The following is a 15,545-nucleotide window of genomic DNA, read 5'->3' as shown; positions in this document are numbered from 1 at the left end:
TTTAAACTAGCAAAGGTACAGGAGAGGAGGAGTGAAATGTCCCGCCAGTGAACTGCTCCTACTGGACTCAGCCTGAGACAGACAGCTGGCAAGGCCAATCACAGCGCAGAGGCCGGAGCCTGCCTGCCAGTCTCAACCCCTGTGAACAACTATAAGATGAGAAGAGACTTTTGTCTTGTAGGAAAAAGAAAAAAAAAGAGAAAGAGACAAAGAATCTTGAAGAAGTACTTTTGAGAGGCCGGCGGGCCATGCTTGGCCCCATCCAGCATGGCCCCGCCGGGCAATTTCATGGCATCCTGAGCAGAACTGAACATGCTAAAACCCAACAGAAAGAACTTCATGCCACAAAGTCTGCCTAACTCCTGTGTCCTGGACCAAGGTCAGGACTGAAGAAAGGCAGACTCCTGCATGCCCACATTGGGTGTGTGAAGATGACCGACATGGAGGGCCAAGCTCACCCTAGCCAAAGTTGCCATGTGGGCTCAGGAACGTCCAAAATTGCCCAAAGGCTCCAGGAGGTTTGACCGAGGAGAAGAGAAGGACCAGCTGAGCAGACTGCCCCGTGGGACAGCACCAGGAGCGGTTCACACCCAGGAGCAGCGCTGCTTTTTCCTCTTCCCCCTCCAGATCCAGAGCATCTTCTTTCTGGTCTGGGCTACAACTCAGGAGAAACAACATAATTTTCCTGTGCAACAAGAGGTGTGGTTTTATTAGTCTGACTATGAAATTATATCGCTGGACGAATAATTAAAGTTAAAGTTATATTTAATAATTCTTATTAATGTCACTTTTTCTTAATATTGAGCTAATCAAACCCTACAGTATTCATGGTGAAAAACGTAGGCACCTGAATAAACTGTTTATTATCAAATCAAAATTTACATATGTAATGGTGGAGAATTTCAGCGAGCATTTATTTAATAATTGCTGCCACAGAATAAATTAAAAATTATGTAACAATCAGTATTTCCTACACTGTTTAATGTTGGACAAGAGTGAATGAATAGTCAACCTCTGCTGCGTCAAGAACTCCGAAATCCTTCAGGCGTTACTGTTAATTTTGGTTGTTGTCATTAATTTAATTATTAATCAAACTCCAAATTAATAGTTTAGCCTATTTTAGGAGACTGATATCTTTAACTGGCTATCATTTTTCCCTTTATGGGAATGGTGCCCCACGAGGTGATTTAATGTTAATTAAGTCACATTATTTAACATAATTATTAATTATTATTAATAATTATTAATTATTTCCGATAGCCAATTAAATTCCTACATATTTGGTGCCTCTTGGCGAAGCCCGAATTTATGTTCCCAACATTTTGGTGCCCCGTGTGAGGTGTAGTACTGTTGACATTCATTCATATTTGTGCAATATTAATATCAGCATACATTTTTGGTTCACACCAAAAATCTTTGATTCCATTCTTGGACTACCCAAAAGTCTTTACATTCACCACTGGTCTGCTACAGCAGTAGACATTCAGCTGTACTTACAAACAAGTACATTGTGGTGAGAATTATTTTATTCACAAAGGTAAAGCAATTTGAGAGACATTGTGATCACCACTATCTTAAGCCTCATAGTGTTACACTACAGTTGCCATCGCTGTAAGCTTTTCAAGTTGACCTACCCTGTAGAAACTTGTAAGATTTTGGTTCAGCATTTGAATACCACGTATTCAATGCAGTCTGGTCAAGCCGTCAAACTTTGCAGTTGATTCTATTGTTACTATTTTCCTTTGAAATTCACAGCGTGCCACCGGCCCTGTGACACAGAGAGTTTACGTGAGAACTGGCTGTTACTGCCAAGCATTTCAGTCTAAGTAAAAGATAGAGCATAACAGCCACAGTGTGCTACCAGCCCTGTGAAGTTCTGTACCTCGCTGTTACGATCCAAGTTCCAGCTTGAGTTAACTTTAAGAACAACTCTCTAACTGATACTGCCACGCATTTTAGTTGGTGTATGTTGTTATCTTTGCAGGCAAATTTACTGTTGTAAATTCCTATCCCTTATCTTTGGTGCCTGTTTGTGTCGTAGCTACCCCTCCTCCAAAGGATCCTACCCCCACAGTGAAGGCCAGCACATTCTTTTGTTAGGCTAGTGTACTCACAAGTTACACTCAAAGGTGTCTGCCGAGCAACACCACAGCCAACTTAACATTTGACTTGTACTAGGACAACCTGTTTTATCCTCACCCTCCTTTTAAGACCTAACAATGGCAAATCCCTGTTTAGAACAGTTTATTCATTCCATTGCACAGAGCCTAAACTCTGGCTGTCCAGAACTCATCAGCAGATTGAGTCCCAGGGAATGCAGGGACGAGATAAACTCTCTACTCAACAACAACTGTGATGCGCAGACTGCATCCAGTAGTACAGTGTTAAAATGCTTGCTTCTGATCTTTCACAGGCAAACCACCCTTGCCTTTCAGAGCAAAGCAGCCTTAGAGAAGGAGGTAGAAACTCTAAGAGCGCAAAATGCTTCCCTCCTCCATGAAGCACAGATGGCTAACAAGAAAACCATGCGCTATTTAGATGATTTGCATTCAGCAGAGTTAGAACTCTGATCACATAAAGAAGAACTGTTTAGGCTTAGATCAGAACATCTAGCCCCAGCACAGTCTTACAGCCAGTGTGATTCCGGCTTTTCTGATTCCCACTCTTCCCTTAATGAGTTAGCACCTCCTCAGCTCAGCATGTGGAAATCTTTCCCACCAGACCCTAAGCCTTTGGGAATCAAGTCAGCTCCCCAACCTCAACCAACAGACAGAGGTAGCAGTGACCTGATTTCCCATGTCCCAAACACAGATGTTGAGGAAACATGTAGTTTATCTTCAGGATATTCTGTCCCATGTATTCCTCAGACACTGATTTTGGATAATTTCACCCATGCGCAGGGGGAAAGGGGGGTTGAAAACCATTCAACCTCAGCCTTCCAACCTCAGAGACTTGCAGCATGTGATTCGCACTTCCTTTGAATGCTAATTTAGTCTTGCCTTCACCAGAGAGGACATCTGACAGCTCTCGCTTTGAAGTGCTTGAATCTTTAGCTAAAGACATTGAACTGTTTGATACAAACAACTGTGATCAACATGTTGATGATTATTTGAGAGAGCTTGACAACTGTCTAGTTGACCTGCCCCAGGCAACTGAAAGGGAGAAGATTAAACTTTTGTGGAAGACCAGCTCCAAAGCTGTCCACAAGTTTATTCAGTGCCAGCGTTCCAGTGTCAGAAGTAACTACAGAAAACTCTGTCAAGCAGTGACAGAGGAGTTTTCTTCTACTGCTGACCAGATCGATTTTATGGTTGCAGCCCTCCAAATTAAACATGCACATCTTGAGAATCCTAGAGAATATTACAAACGTTAGAGACACGTATACTTTCAGGGCAAGAATGCACCAGGCTTCGAAGAAAACCCAAGCTTCAAGTCCCTGTTCTTGGGTAACCTGCATCCTTGTGTATGTACTCATGTTGTACTCATGATGTATAAAGTAGGGCTGCACGGTATATGCGGTAGACGGTAGAAATGATATAAATTTGGCCCACGGTAGAGATTTGCGCTCTACCGTCCTATCGTTGATGACGTCATTGCACCTGCCTCAGTGTGAAAATGGCTGAGAGCACAGAGACAGCGGAGCAAGAGGAGCTGGTTCACGTCCGTGATTTAGCGTAGCAGGTGCAACATGTGTTGCTGGAGAACTTGTGAGTGAGTGAGTTAATGTTTTATGAACAGCCCCGGACTTCTCAGACTCTTTTAGCAACTTACCGCTCAGAGGGAACTCATTCAGTGTCTCCTCTGGCAGCAGCACAGTGTCTCTCCCTCTCCTCTATCGCCGTGCGCACACAGGAGTTGGTTTTTGGCAAGAGAGTTTGTCATAAACCTTTGGTAATGTAAACCTATGTGACGCTAGGGGCTCCACAAAAAACTCCATATGTGAATGTGTGATAGTTGTGGTATCATAGCAGCCTGTCACAGGTTACAGTGTGATGATTGGAGAAGAAATAGCAGAGCATAAAGGTCCAAGTGGAAAAAACACAACTCAGTAATTTAAGATTTTGCTAAAAGAAGGAAATTACCTTTTGATGTAGATCCCAGGGGACATTTTGCACCATAGAGTACTGGGTTTTAATTTTGAGTTTTGAGATCTGCATTCTGCACAATAAATGCTCTAAAAAATACATTATATCTTTGCTTTTGTTGTTGTTGTTTTTTTTTTTATCAATTTAGCTTTGCTAAGGGACTACAAAACCCATTCAGAAACACTTCTATTATAACTTTTACACTTAAATTTATACCGCGATATATACCGTTACCGTGAAGGGATTCGATTTATACCGTGATATGAATTTTAGGTCATACCGCCCAGCCCTAGTATAAAGGTACCCCATCCATGCATGAGCTCAGGAAGCTGACACAGGTAGCTTGGGAAACTGCTGTCCCTTCCAAAGCCACAGGGATACCAACTGAACTTGTCAGTTCAAATCCTGCAGTGTCACACCGGTCTTCTGCCCCAAAACACCACCCTCACAACAGCTCGAAGGGGGGTGTGAAAAGACAGCAGGGAGACAGGAAGCGTAACCGCTATGTCCCCCAACTGCGTCGAGAGGGCCATTTATAGAACAGAAGCTGTAGAAGGCCATACTCAGAGATCCTGGCCCAGAACTGTGACCTGCCAATTGACCAGTCAGATGAGCACAGCATCTCTGACATGTCTGACCACAGTTCAGACGACAGTCAAAATCTTTCAGACAGTGACAGCGCCTCTGAATGCCTCTCTGCCTCTCTGCCTCTAGCTACCGGGAGCGTTACAGCCCTGAGCCACCAGCTAAGCACAGGCACTCCAGAGTTTGCACCTTGTTTAGTCCACCCCTGTACTGACAGTAACACAGATGCTAATCCAAAGTACCTTGTTTCTTGCAGTTAAGCAGACTTGAGTTGCCAGCAACAACAGCAATCTCAATAGTTCTAAACAGTAATAGTCAGACACCCTGCTATTAGTTTAGGCAGCCTAAAGTCTGATTGGACTGAGACACCACTGTCCAACTTTGCAGGTACACTTGGATTATTTCTGAAAATTCTTGTCAGTTACACCCCTAGTTTCAAAACACTAGGTTAGGACACCACGTTATGACTTCACACACATAGTCATACACATGCCCTTCTCATTGTAGGTGACACCCTCTGTCCATCTCACCTAACACCTTTACATAACTTACTCCTGTTCTCACTAACACCTCCTGAGAAACACAAGTTAGATATTTTACTCCATGCCAGTGTCATTGTTGTCTGTCTGGAGTTCTGTAACCTGAAGGTTTTGTTTTGTACTGAGAGACTATTCTTGCTTAGCCGAGATAGATAGTACCAACAAATGCCCGGTTGGTTAACAAACTGCCCAGATGTTACAATGTGAATGGACTGTCAAATTAACTTTTTCAACTGTGGTCTGAAGATGTTTTTGCCCTCAGGATCACACATCAAGTGCAATCCTCTGACCAAAGGGGGGATGTTGGGATTCACAGGACCACAGATGATTTATCATTTGGTAAAATCATCACTGGACATTTAAAGGCTTTGTCCTCTGTATGCTATTTGTCTTCAAACAAAGAGAGCTAGGTGACACCCATCTCCACAGGAGGTCTCACCTCACACCTCAGTGAGACACAAATCTCACAACTCGATTGGACAGGACTTTTACAGTGACATGTGACTCTGTGATGTCAGAGGCATGTAGAAGTTCTGCTCCCTCCAAGCCTTTTCTCTCTCTTGCTCCAGCTGTTGAACAGCACAACTCTTTCCGGCTGGGCCTGGAACAGCAGAGGCCCAGACCCTTGCTCCATAGACCCAAAACCACTAAAGGGAGGGCAATTGATCACAGACTCTCAATCGGTAACGTAACAACTGGGCATAGCTTATCACAGCTTTACAGGCTAAGCAAGACTGTTTAACTTGTTGTGCGTGATTTGATGCTGTTTACTGAGTTAATGTTGTGATAGTTTGCAGTTAGGTCACTGATTAGTTGGCTTCGCCAAAGCTAAGTGTTTAGTTTGCTAATACTGTTCACAACAGATTCTTGCATGCAACTAAACAATCTCTGCACTAATCCAGACTGTTTGCAACACACGTCACATTCACATAGACTCATTAACAAATAGGCTTTCAACAGAGCTACACCCAACCAGGCATCTCAAAGTTCCCTCTTCTTTTCCTTTGTCTTTGTCCTGACCACACGGTCAGACAAACACCTCCCCCTGAAGCAAGCCTTGATTCAGCCATTTTGGTCGTTCTCTGTCATCAGCCATTTTGTTTTGTAGGCCAAACGGCTCCTTGATCACCACACCTGCCTTTGTCTTTCTCTTTTATCTCTCGCACACATACACACACACACATACACACATATACACACCAAGCTTGTATATAGTTAGTTAGAATTTGTGTGCTTTGGTTTGCTTTGCTAGTTTGTGAAAAAATATAATAATAATAAATATATATATAAATAATATATATATATATATAATAATAAATAATAAATATAATAATTTTTTATTCAATTATTAATCAAACTCCAAATTAATAGTTTAGCCTATTTTATGAGACTGATGTCTTTAACTGGCTATCATTTTTCCCTTTACGGGAATGGTGCCCCACGAGGTGATTTAATATTAATTAAGTCACATTATTTAACATAATTATTAATTATTAATAATAATTATTAATTCTTTCCGATAGCCAATTAAATCCCTACATATTTGGTGCCTCTTGGTGAGTCCTAATATATTGATCCCAACATATTTGGTGCCACCATGTGAAGCCCGGATTAGTTCCCAACACTTGGCTAACGTTATCCCAGAGCTACAGCTAAATGGTTAGCCTAGCCTACAGCCGAATTTGTTGATTCCTCTCGCGCTGCTGCGAAGGCTGCCACCCTCTCCTCCTCCTCTTCCCTCTGGGTAGCCGAGATACTAACGTTACCTCCTTGCCTGGCCGTTCCTGCACCACCTCTACCCCCTGCCCCCTTCCTCTCCCTGGTCTTCCTCCTCTCCCTCTCCCTCTTCCTCATCTCCCTGTGTCCTGTGGAAGAACACTCTGGAAACACATATATTATAATTGTACCAACCTATATTTGCCGCACTGTGCCGTGACTATCACATAAAACGTGTTATTTTAGCATTACTGTGCTAATGCTTGTGTTACCAAAACAATTAGAAATAAAACACTCCTAACATATATCTCACAGATAACCTATATCTCACTGGTAAGCTATAACATATTGTAACATGGTTTAGATTCCTAAATAAATATTCACCTCGTCGCTAGATACTCCTGAAAAACTCGAAAAACTCTGCTGTCTGCGCAAGGCTTTTTGGCCACCATCACTTACCTGACGGGAGGGGTGAGTGAGCGCGAGTGAGCGCTGCAATCTAGAATTTGACCGCTGATGTCACTTTTACTCACCATTTTTACACACTGAGGCTTTAAACTTCTCTGCCCTCATCCCCCACTCATTTCTTGTCAGTTTAAAATTCGTGTTCTCAGTCCTTTCATAGTTTTGGGGGGGGTGATTACTGTCTAATCGACAAAAGAGCTATGATCTATGCTGCCATCTTGCTCCGCGCTGCCCCGGAACTCGCTTTTATTTACTTTTATTTCACAGATAAGACACAATAAATTGTATAGATAATAAAGCCTACAAAAATAACATTTTAAGTCTTGTGTGTGATTTATCCTTTAGGGATTTATACTTCGGTATTGATTCTGGCTTCATATGAGCAGAGGAAATCTCTGCTTATTGCTAGGCTAATTTCTATGATGTAAAATGCCATAGGCTTGTGCTAATAACTTTAGCATGTTTTATTTGTTTGGAAAATGTGTTTAGTATAAGACAGTTGTCTTGTCGGTGAACCTTGTGAGTTGTAATAGACTCAAATTTTGTAATATTACCTTTATCAAATGTTGCTGTTTTCCCTGGCTTCATATGAGCAGAGGAAAAGTTTGCTGGCCGCTAGGCTAATATATACAATGAAAAATGCCATAGGCTTGTGCTAAAGATTGAATTTCCCCCTTGGGGATTAATAAAGTATATACAAACTAGTCCATACCCATTGGTAGCTTTGTCACCTTCTACCTATGCCAATCCTCAATGCCTATGTGCAGTTTCACATAGATTGACCATGTCAGTGAGTAGAAAAATGTGGGACAGACAGAATGACTGACTGACAGAATGACACACTGACAGTTTCCGTGATTATGTACAGCATACCATACCATGAAGTAGTCATACCAAAAATTAGAAAAAACCCCAAAACATTTGGCCACAGGGATCGGTCGCATTTTAGCCATTTCTAAGCATTTTTCTGTTGTTATAGCGCCACCCAGTTGCCAATAGAGTTAAAAAAAAATCAAAATGGCAGAAAATCTAAATAATCGGAAGTTATGGGTTCTTGATACAAATCTGTTCGTCATGAGGCATCTCTGTGCAAAGTTTCATGTCTCTACGACATACAGGGCATGAGATATGCCCATTCAAAGTTTGCAATTTCAATCGGTTGCTATAGCGCCCCCCTTTGGCCAATTGATTTAATATTGCTTGATTTGCATCCTCCCATGACCCTCTACCACTGTGCCAAATTTCACATGGATTGACCAAGTCAGTGAGGAGAAAATTTGGAACAGACACTCAGAAACACCCACAGACAGAGTTTTCATCATTATGTAGTAATAAGATACCATTAGCATGTTGTATTTGTCGGGAAAATGTGTCCAGATAAAGACAAGTGTTTCGTCTGTGAATGCTGTGTTATAGTGAGGCCAATTTGTGTACTTATGTTTGAAATTGTCTCTATTAACCCATGTTTATGTGTGTTTTGGGCGTGTTTTGAATCAAGTAAACTTTAAAGCACTTCACAGAAACCCTGTCACCGACTAGTGTTTTGGAGGTGTAACTGCAGGTCAATACAGACACACTACCGCACAAGTATAAATGCTCACCATGGCGTAGGCGACATGTGTAGGGTCTGCCACACGAGTATAAATCCCCCTTAACGTGTTTACATGTATTTTACAACAAAATAAATCAGTTTTCTCTAATATCTTGTAGACGCACTGAGTGACAACTGCTGAGGTCAGAGAGGGGGGTTAGTTACTGTAGACTCACAAGTCAAGTTTAGACGCTTTGCTTAACTAAAGACTGATGTCTTTCTCCCTGATTTTTTGTTTAGATGGGCAGATACAATTTCAAAGTTTAAAAAAACTCCCTACATTGCAGAATCAATAGTAAATCTGCAGGGCGGTCCTTCGGTGGCTCGCTGAACTCTTGTGCTCGTGAATATAGTCTGACTGCGTTAAAAGTTTTAAACAAAGTTGCTGTAAGTGCTTCATTTCCACAATCTTGTGGACTGAGCACACGTTTGATAAAACAGAGTTTAATCTCTTGGCATCCATTTTCAAGCTCTCTGTGTGTTTGTTTCCTTGCGGACGAGAAAAGGGGGAGTGCACATTTCTGGGAGGGCGTGTCTTTTTCAAAAATGCAAGAGGCGTTGCTTTGTTGCCGGCCGTTTTCTCCAGTGTGTTAAACACACTTTAGAAAGGAGTGTCCCCAGACTATCAGAAGGCGGAGATCTCTGATTGTCTGGTGGCGAGACTATAGTTACTGTTACTACTATTTTTAACTTGCATCAACAGACGGGGTGACCGAGCAGTTTGGGCCATCTTTTCTCCTTATGTCCTTGGTCATCAAGTGAAGCACTCACAACTTGTTACACACTGACTAAGAGTAAACGTCATGTAAGGCACTTGTTCTTGTGACACCCTGACATGACATATAATACAAGGTTACTTCTCATTCTTTCTGCTTTGTGGCGAATAGTACAGAGGGCTAAAAGTTTCCATTACATAAGTGTTAAAATTTGCATAAGTTTTACATAATTACATAATTCCTATTACATTGTTGATTACCTTTTGGTTATATTAATAATTTCCATTACACAGGACAAAATAAAATATGAGATTTATATCTAAACACAATACACATGTTAGAAAACACTTGTTAAAAACCTGTGAAAAGACTGGAAACTCTACAGACCGTTAAATTGTTTCTCACCATTTCTGTGTCCAGGATTTTTTGGGCAGGCCTAAAAGCATGCACTGGAGCGACTCTTAGCACAAGCCCTGCCCCTAAACTATATAAGAACTAAAACCATTCTGTTGCAGACTGAGAAGAATGAGGTTGATTATTGGGCAGGTTAGTGTCCTCTAGCTCTGAATTTGATTCTGGCCCTTAAACATGTCTGGATGTAAAAGTCGACTAAAGCTGCTAGATGGAGTATCCATTGTAGTGCTACAATTAAAAGAGGCTGCAGCTTTCCCATGGGAAAATTTTATAATATGACTGAGAAGAATTTCCTCGACAACTTCAAATGGTGTCTTTTATTATGTTTCCTACTTTATTAAACTGATATTGTGTGCATGTTTTACTTTGTGCTGCTGCAGCCTTTACGTTAACCTGACAGCATTCAATTCAAACTTGTTTTGTATTAAAGTCTTATGGAATGTCTGGTGAAATAAGATCAGATTTTTGACTTCGGTAAAAGTGACGGGTACTTGAAATATGAGACATGTTCAGTCACATGACATGGTTACATTTCAGAGCAAGGTGTATGTCTGTCTGTGCATGTAAACTTCTCACCTTATAGAGAGCGAATGTGCGTATGCTGTATGTAGCCAATTCCAAAGTGTCCAGCATGGTCACCTGAATCATCCCATATGTCTCTGTGCCTCGACTGGGCCAATACTGGTCACACTTCACCTGCAAACAAACACACAGAAGTGATTTTCTCCACTAACACTAGAAACAAGCCCAAGGCCCGTGACGACAACAAGTACCACCCAGCACCATGACATTGGGCCCCTTATAGAGAAGACAACCTCATCCTGTGTTGGAAAGACACTGGACATCATCATGGCCCAACAAGCCTTGCCCTCTGTGATGGTCCCACCCTTCCCTCATGGGTAAATCATTAGACAGTGAGCCCCTTGGCACAGATATGCAATAGCCCCCACCACCTTTTCTACAGAGGACCAAGAAACACAGACTTTGTGGTGTTCTTTTTCCCTCTTCCTCTCTTTTTTGTTGCTGTTTTGTGTCTTTGTAGTAATTTTGTGTCTTGTAATGATTGTGTCTCTGAGGTTATTTTGTGTCTTCTTATGGTTGCTTTGTGGCTCTCTGTAGTCAGTTTGTGCAGGCCATCTGCTGGGATACACCGATCAGCCAAAACATTCAAACCACTGATGGGTGAACTGAGCAATATTGATCATTTTGTTACAATGCAATGTTCTGCTGGGAGACCTTTGGTCATGGCATTCATGTGGATGCTGCTTGATGCCCTTCACCTACGCAAACGTGGGCTAATTAAATGGCATCCACATGAACGCCATAACCAAAGGTCTCCAAGCAGAACATTGCATTGTAACAAAATGATCAATGTTATTCACTTCACCCACCACTGGTTTTAAATTGTTTTAAATTGAAACCATGTCCTGGCCAATGAGAAGAAGCTGCATGCAGCGGCTGGCCCATGTGGGCTCTGTGCGTTTAAGGGCTAGGGCCCGCCCTTCTCGCCCCATATAGCAACTATTTCAGCCTCCTTGATAGCAACAGGTGACACTCGTTAGTTAATGACACTCGCGCCACTGCGCCTTGCCTGCAAAGTAGACGAGATGAAGCGGCCGCAGCGGGGGCCGGTGACAAAAAGCTGCGGTGAAGTCGGACAGTTTCCCGACAGTTTCCAGTAGCCTTCAGTCTGTACAGGAAGTCCCAGACACACTCACATCCTGTCTGGAATGATGTCAATTCATTAAAAAAGTGATCAGACCCATATGTCAGTTTGTTTTCAGTCTCCAGCTGTTTTAATTATGATAAATTAATTTATTAAAATGCTTTAGAGGTGATCTGTAATTTGTGTTCATGGTTTATCCTCCATTTGACATGAATTCTCCTGTAAATCAGCATCATATCAATTTGACCTGTCCCCTCAACTACACAGGCTAAATAAACTGTTGGTTAATATTTTAAGGACAAAAAATACAAGACAACAGCTTTCATTAAAGATCAGTCCGATACAGTCAGGGCTTCACATCTGTAGGCTACAGATGTTATTTTAGGAATCCTCACATCCCACTGACCACAAGTCTCTGTGTTGCTTAATTTAGTCTCTGATGACTAAACTTTACGCTAGGGGCGGGTGTCCCACATTGTCCCCCACAAACTCCTTGTCCCACATTTGGTTGTCTGCAGGCCTGATTTTGTGTGCTTTCTTGGTTGTTTTGACCCTTTTTTGTAGTAAATGTGTATCTCATGGCAGTTTCATTGCATCTCTATGTCGTCTTTTTGTGTTTTTTAATGGTCATTTTGACTTTCTTCCTGGGTCCCTGGCACTTGGGGCCCCTGGGCCTGTGACTGGTGGAGCCATTCAGTAATCCATCCATGCCTGCCCCTGTAGGCAAATTGCCTTCACTAAAAGAAGATGGCAGTGGGGTCTGATCTGAGTTTGTGTTTTTCAAAGGTGACCTTTCTTTGAATGAGAGACGGTGGTTGAATAGCTGAATTTTGTTTCATTTATTTATTCATTTATACAGTTTAAGATTACAGAGACAGTGCATGTTAATGAACATTTCTGTAACTGTGCCAAGTTTAGCCAACTTGGCTAATTTTTAATGGTAGTCCCTAGGCAGTTGTGATGACAACTACAAAAAACAAAACAAACAAACAAACAAACAAAAAAACACACAGGAACGGCAATACTGTACAGTACATATAACAGAGCATACTTTATATCCCTTCAGAAAATTGAGCAGCTTTATTCATTTCTGTCACCCACCTATTTAAAGCACTTGACCTTTTACTTTGATAAATGTACTGTAAACTAAAGCCCTTGTTAAATGTCAAAAGTCAAAAGTGAGGCTCACCCGTGACCTCTCCTCCAGGCGGGTCATCATAATGATGGTGCTGGTCCTCTGCTCCCACACCATCCTCCAGAAGTCACTCAGCGTCTCCAGCAGGGGCCCCTGTGTAGCAATGTAAGCATTCTGCTTCCTGTAGCCATCAATGTAGTTGGCATTGATGTAGTCGCTCCCAGGAACTCCTGCAGTGAGTAACAAATTGGACAAAGTTAGCAAGCAAATTAAAATGAGAGTAAATCTGAAAACAGTGGGCTTCTCACTAAAATATGATAAAAAGCACTTAGAGGAAATCAGGGAAAAGCAGCAATAAAGGTTTGTCCTCTCTGCAGTTGAGGTAAGTCAAGGGTGCAGCCACTTTGTAGGAAAACTGTATTTAAAGCTGCAAAAACCCACTAACATCTGCTGACCACTGTTGAATACCAGCACTTTATCAGTGACTTTCAACATCAGACACCAATGAAAAAGCTGTCCTTTCATGCATGATATATAGCCAGTTGCCGTTATTCTGTTATGGCAGCCGGCATCAGGGGGAGACATGGCCAGGCAACAATGTAAGTTAAGGGGGTGAAAGTCCGAGTAGGGAGGCTGGGAGGGGTGGTGGATGGGTTCCGACAAACACTAACTTTCACCCAGGAGGTTGGTGTTCACTTCCTGTATGAATGCAAAGCCAAACCCTGTTATTTTTTCACCCAACCACATGTTTTGTTGCCTATATCCAACTACATGTGTTTGTTTGCTAAACATAACCATGTGCATTTGTTGTTAAAGTAGAAAAACATCAATTCATGGTGTTGTATCGATGTAGTGTGTTTATTTTGAAAGACACCGTATGCAAACTGTACATTTCCTGTGAAAACGGAAGTGTATTTTGAAAACAGACAATGCATATAACAGACAGATCTTGATACAGCATCCCAGAACGTCAACATCCAGTGCACCCCAGGTACCTTGCATGTCATATCTCGATGTGGAAAGTCCATGACCAACTGTCGATATGTGAGGAGGACGGAGTGAGAATGTGTTGCGCTAACATTTGGCTGTTTTATGTAAATGGAAGGGTGACAATCTGCGTTCACACCTAGATACAATGACTCTGCAGTTGTCACGGGTATTTATCAACTCTAGCGCCGATTGGCATTGATGGAAACGCAACACCCAGGTGACCAAGTTCAGTTTTAGCCCTTTTACCAGTGAGATGCAATGATGTGCCACCAAAAAATACCGTCGATCTCCACACTAGCAGTGCTCATACATTGTTCCAAATGAGATTGCACCGAGTTTGAAAGAGAGACTGAATAAGTATGAGATATATAAAAGCTAGTAACCACTGTAAAGTATTCACAGGCCTCCATGCTCTTTTCTACTGTTTACCAACCTGTTTTATGACCTGTCGGTGATGTCAAACATGACACAACAATAAAAAAAAAACAGAAACAACAACAACAAAAAAACCCCACACATTACATATAAAGGTATACCTGTCTGCTGCAGAGCCGTGCACACAGCTCTAGTCTACTGGCAATAGGAAAGGAAACTGTTGCCCGTTTTATTCCCGTGTTTAAAAAAACCTGTGTACGTGCACTAATTTTGGTGGAAAAGGGTATAAGTGTCTCTCACCATCCACAGGTGTGAGGATGACCCTGGAGTGGTCGTAGGCAATAACATTTGCATAGCGGTTCTTTGACTTGTTGACCTCCAGATTGGAGTGCTCCCAGGTGAACTGCTGTCCTGGATCTATAGACTGACATTTGGAGAAGGTGGAGAGTGGGAGAGGGGGATATGCAAAGGTGGGAGTGAGAAAGAGCAGCAAATCAATGATTTCAATAGTGACTATTCTCTGCTTTTAAGGTCCTGTAAAATTGACCTAAAACACACATCCAAGGCATAACCAAAGTAAACTGAAAGCTGCTCTTGTTCCATCTTTAGTACATGTCCATGCATGGTCTTCTTTGAACGGTAACACTTAAGTTTTTCCCCAACAGTCAAAATCACTGTAAGTGCTTCGTCATTGAATTATTGAAGTTTCAATACACTGAAATGAAAGATGTTGTATATCCCCCTGAATATTTCCTAGGAAAAAGATGCTGCAGGTGACTAGAGCTGGGAGGTATTAGCTGGAAAACACAATGGGACCATATCATGAAGCCTCACCCAGTCCAAATTCAGTTGATAATATCACAGAAAATAAACATTTTACACATTCTGTCAAGCTTAGTAAAAAACTAATCAGCAAAGACAGAGATGTCTATTTAGGAGCTTACTGTATATAAACACTTCTAGAAAACCTAAATTGATAGGAAAAACATTTTTTTCCCCTTAAGACAACATAGAAGGCCTTTGTTCATCATTTCTGTTCATACAGTATATATGTCTGTGTGTGTCTGTTGTCTGTGGTGACAATAATAGGTTAAAAGCTCTTGTGGAGGTAAGGAGTATCGCTGACTACAAGACCCAAAAGACACAGGAAAGTGCTGGCACTTTAACAGGCTTGAACCTAGAGGAAATCTCAGTGACTTACATTCCTTTAGCTCAGGCTCTGGTTGAGACATAGCTGCAGACGCATTCCGTTTGTGGGGTATACGACA

At 41.9% G+C, this 15,545-nt stretch overlaps 1 protein-coding gene across 16 annotated transcripts in view; it reads right to left on the bottom strand.

Moving 5' to 3' along the window:
- The window catches only part of ptprfa (protein tyrosine phosphatase receptor type Fa), an 888,655-nt gene that overhangs the window by 169,265 nt on the left and 703,845 nt on the right, over positions 1–15,545 (bottom strand). For all 16 annotated transcript variants that reach the window (XR_013491747.1, XM_078169090.1, XM_078169094.1 and 13 more), the window contains 3 exons: positions 14,578–14,701; positions 12,967–13,142; positions 10,688–10,807 (listed from right to left, as the gene is read on the bottom strand). Coding sequence is in view for 15 of the 16 variants with exons in the window: in XM_078169090.1 (XP_078025216.1) it covers positions 10,688–10,807; positions 12,967–13,142; positions 14,578–14,701 (420 nt within the window). In the remaining variant the exon portion in view is untranslated. The remainder of the gene's footprint in view (positions 1–10,687; positions 10,808–12,966; positions 13,143–14,577; positions 14,702–15,545) is intronic.

The sequence above is a fragment of the Epinephelus lanceolatus genome, chromosome 6 (assembly GCF_041903045.1).
Source record: "Epinephelus lanceolatus isolate andai-2023 chromosome 6, ASM4190304v1, whole genome shotgun sequence".
NCBI lineage: Eukaryota > Metazoa > Chordata > Actinopteri > Perciformes > Serranidae > Epinephelus > Epinephelus lanceolatus.
The sequence above is the reverse complement of the archived record's forward strand: the minus strand, read 5'-3'. Positions and strand labels throughout refer to the sequence as shown.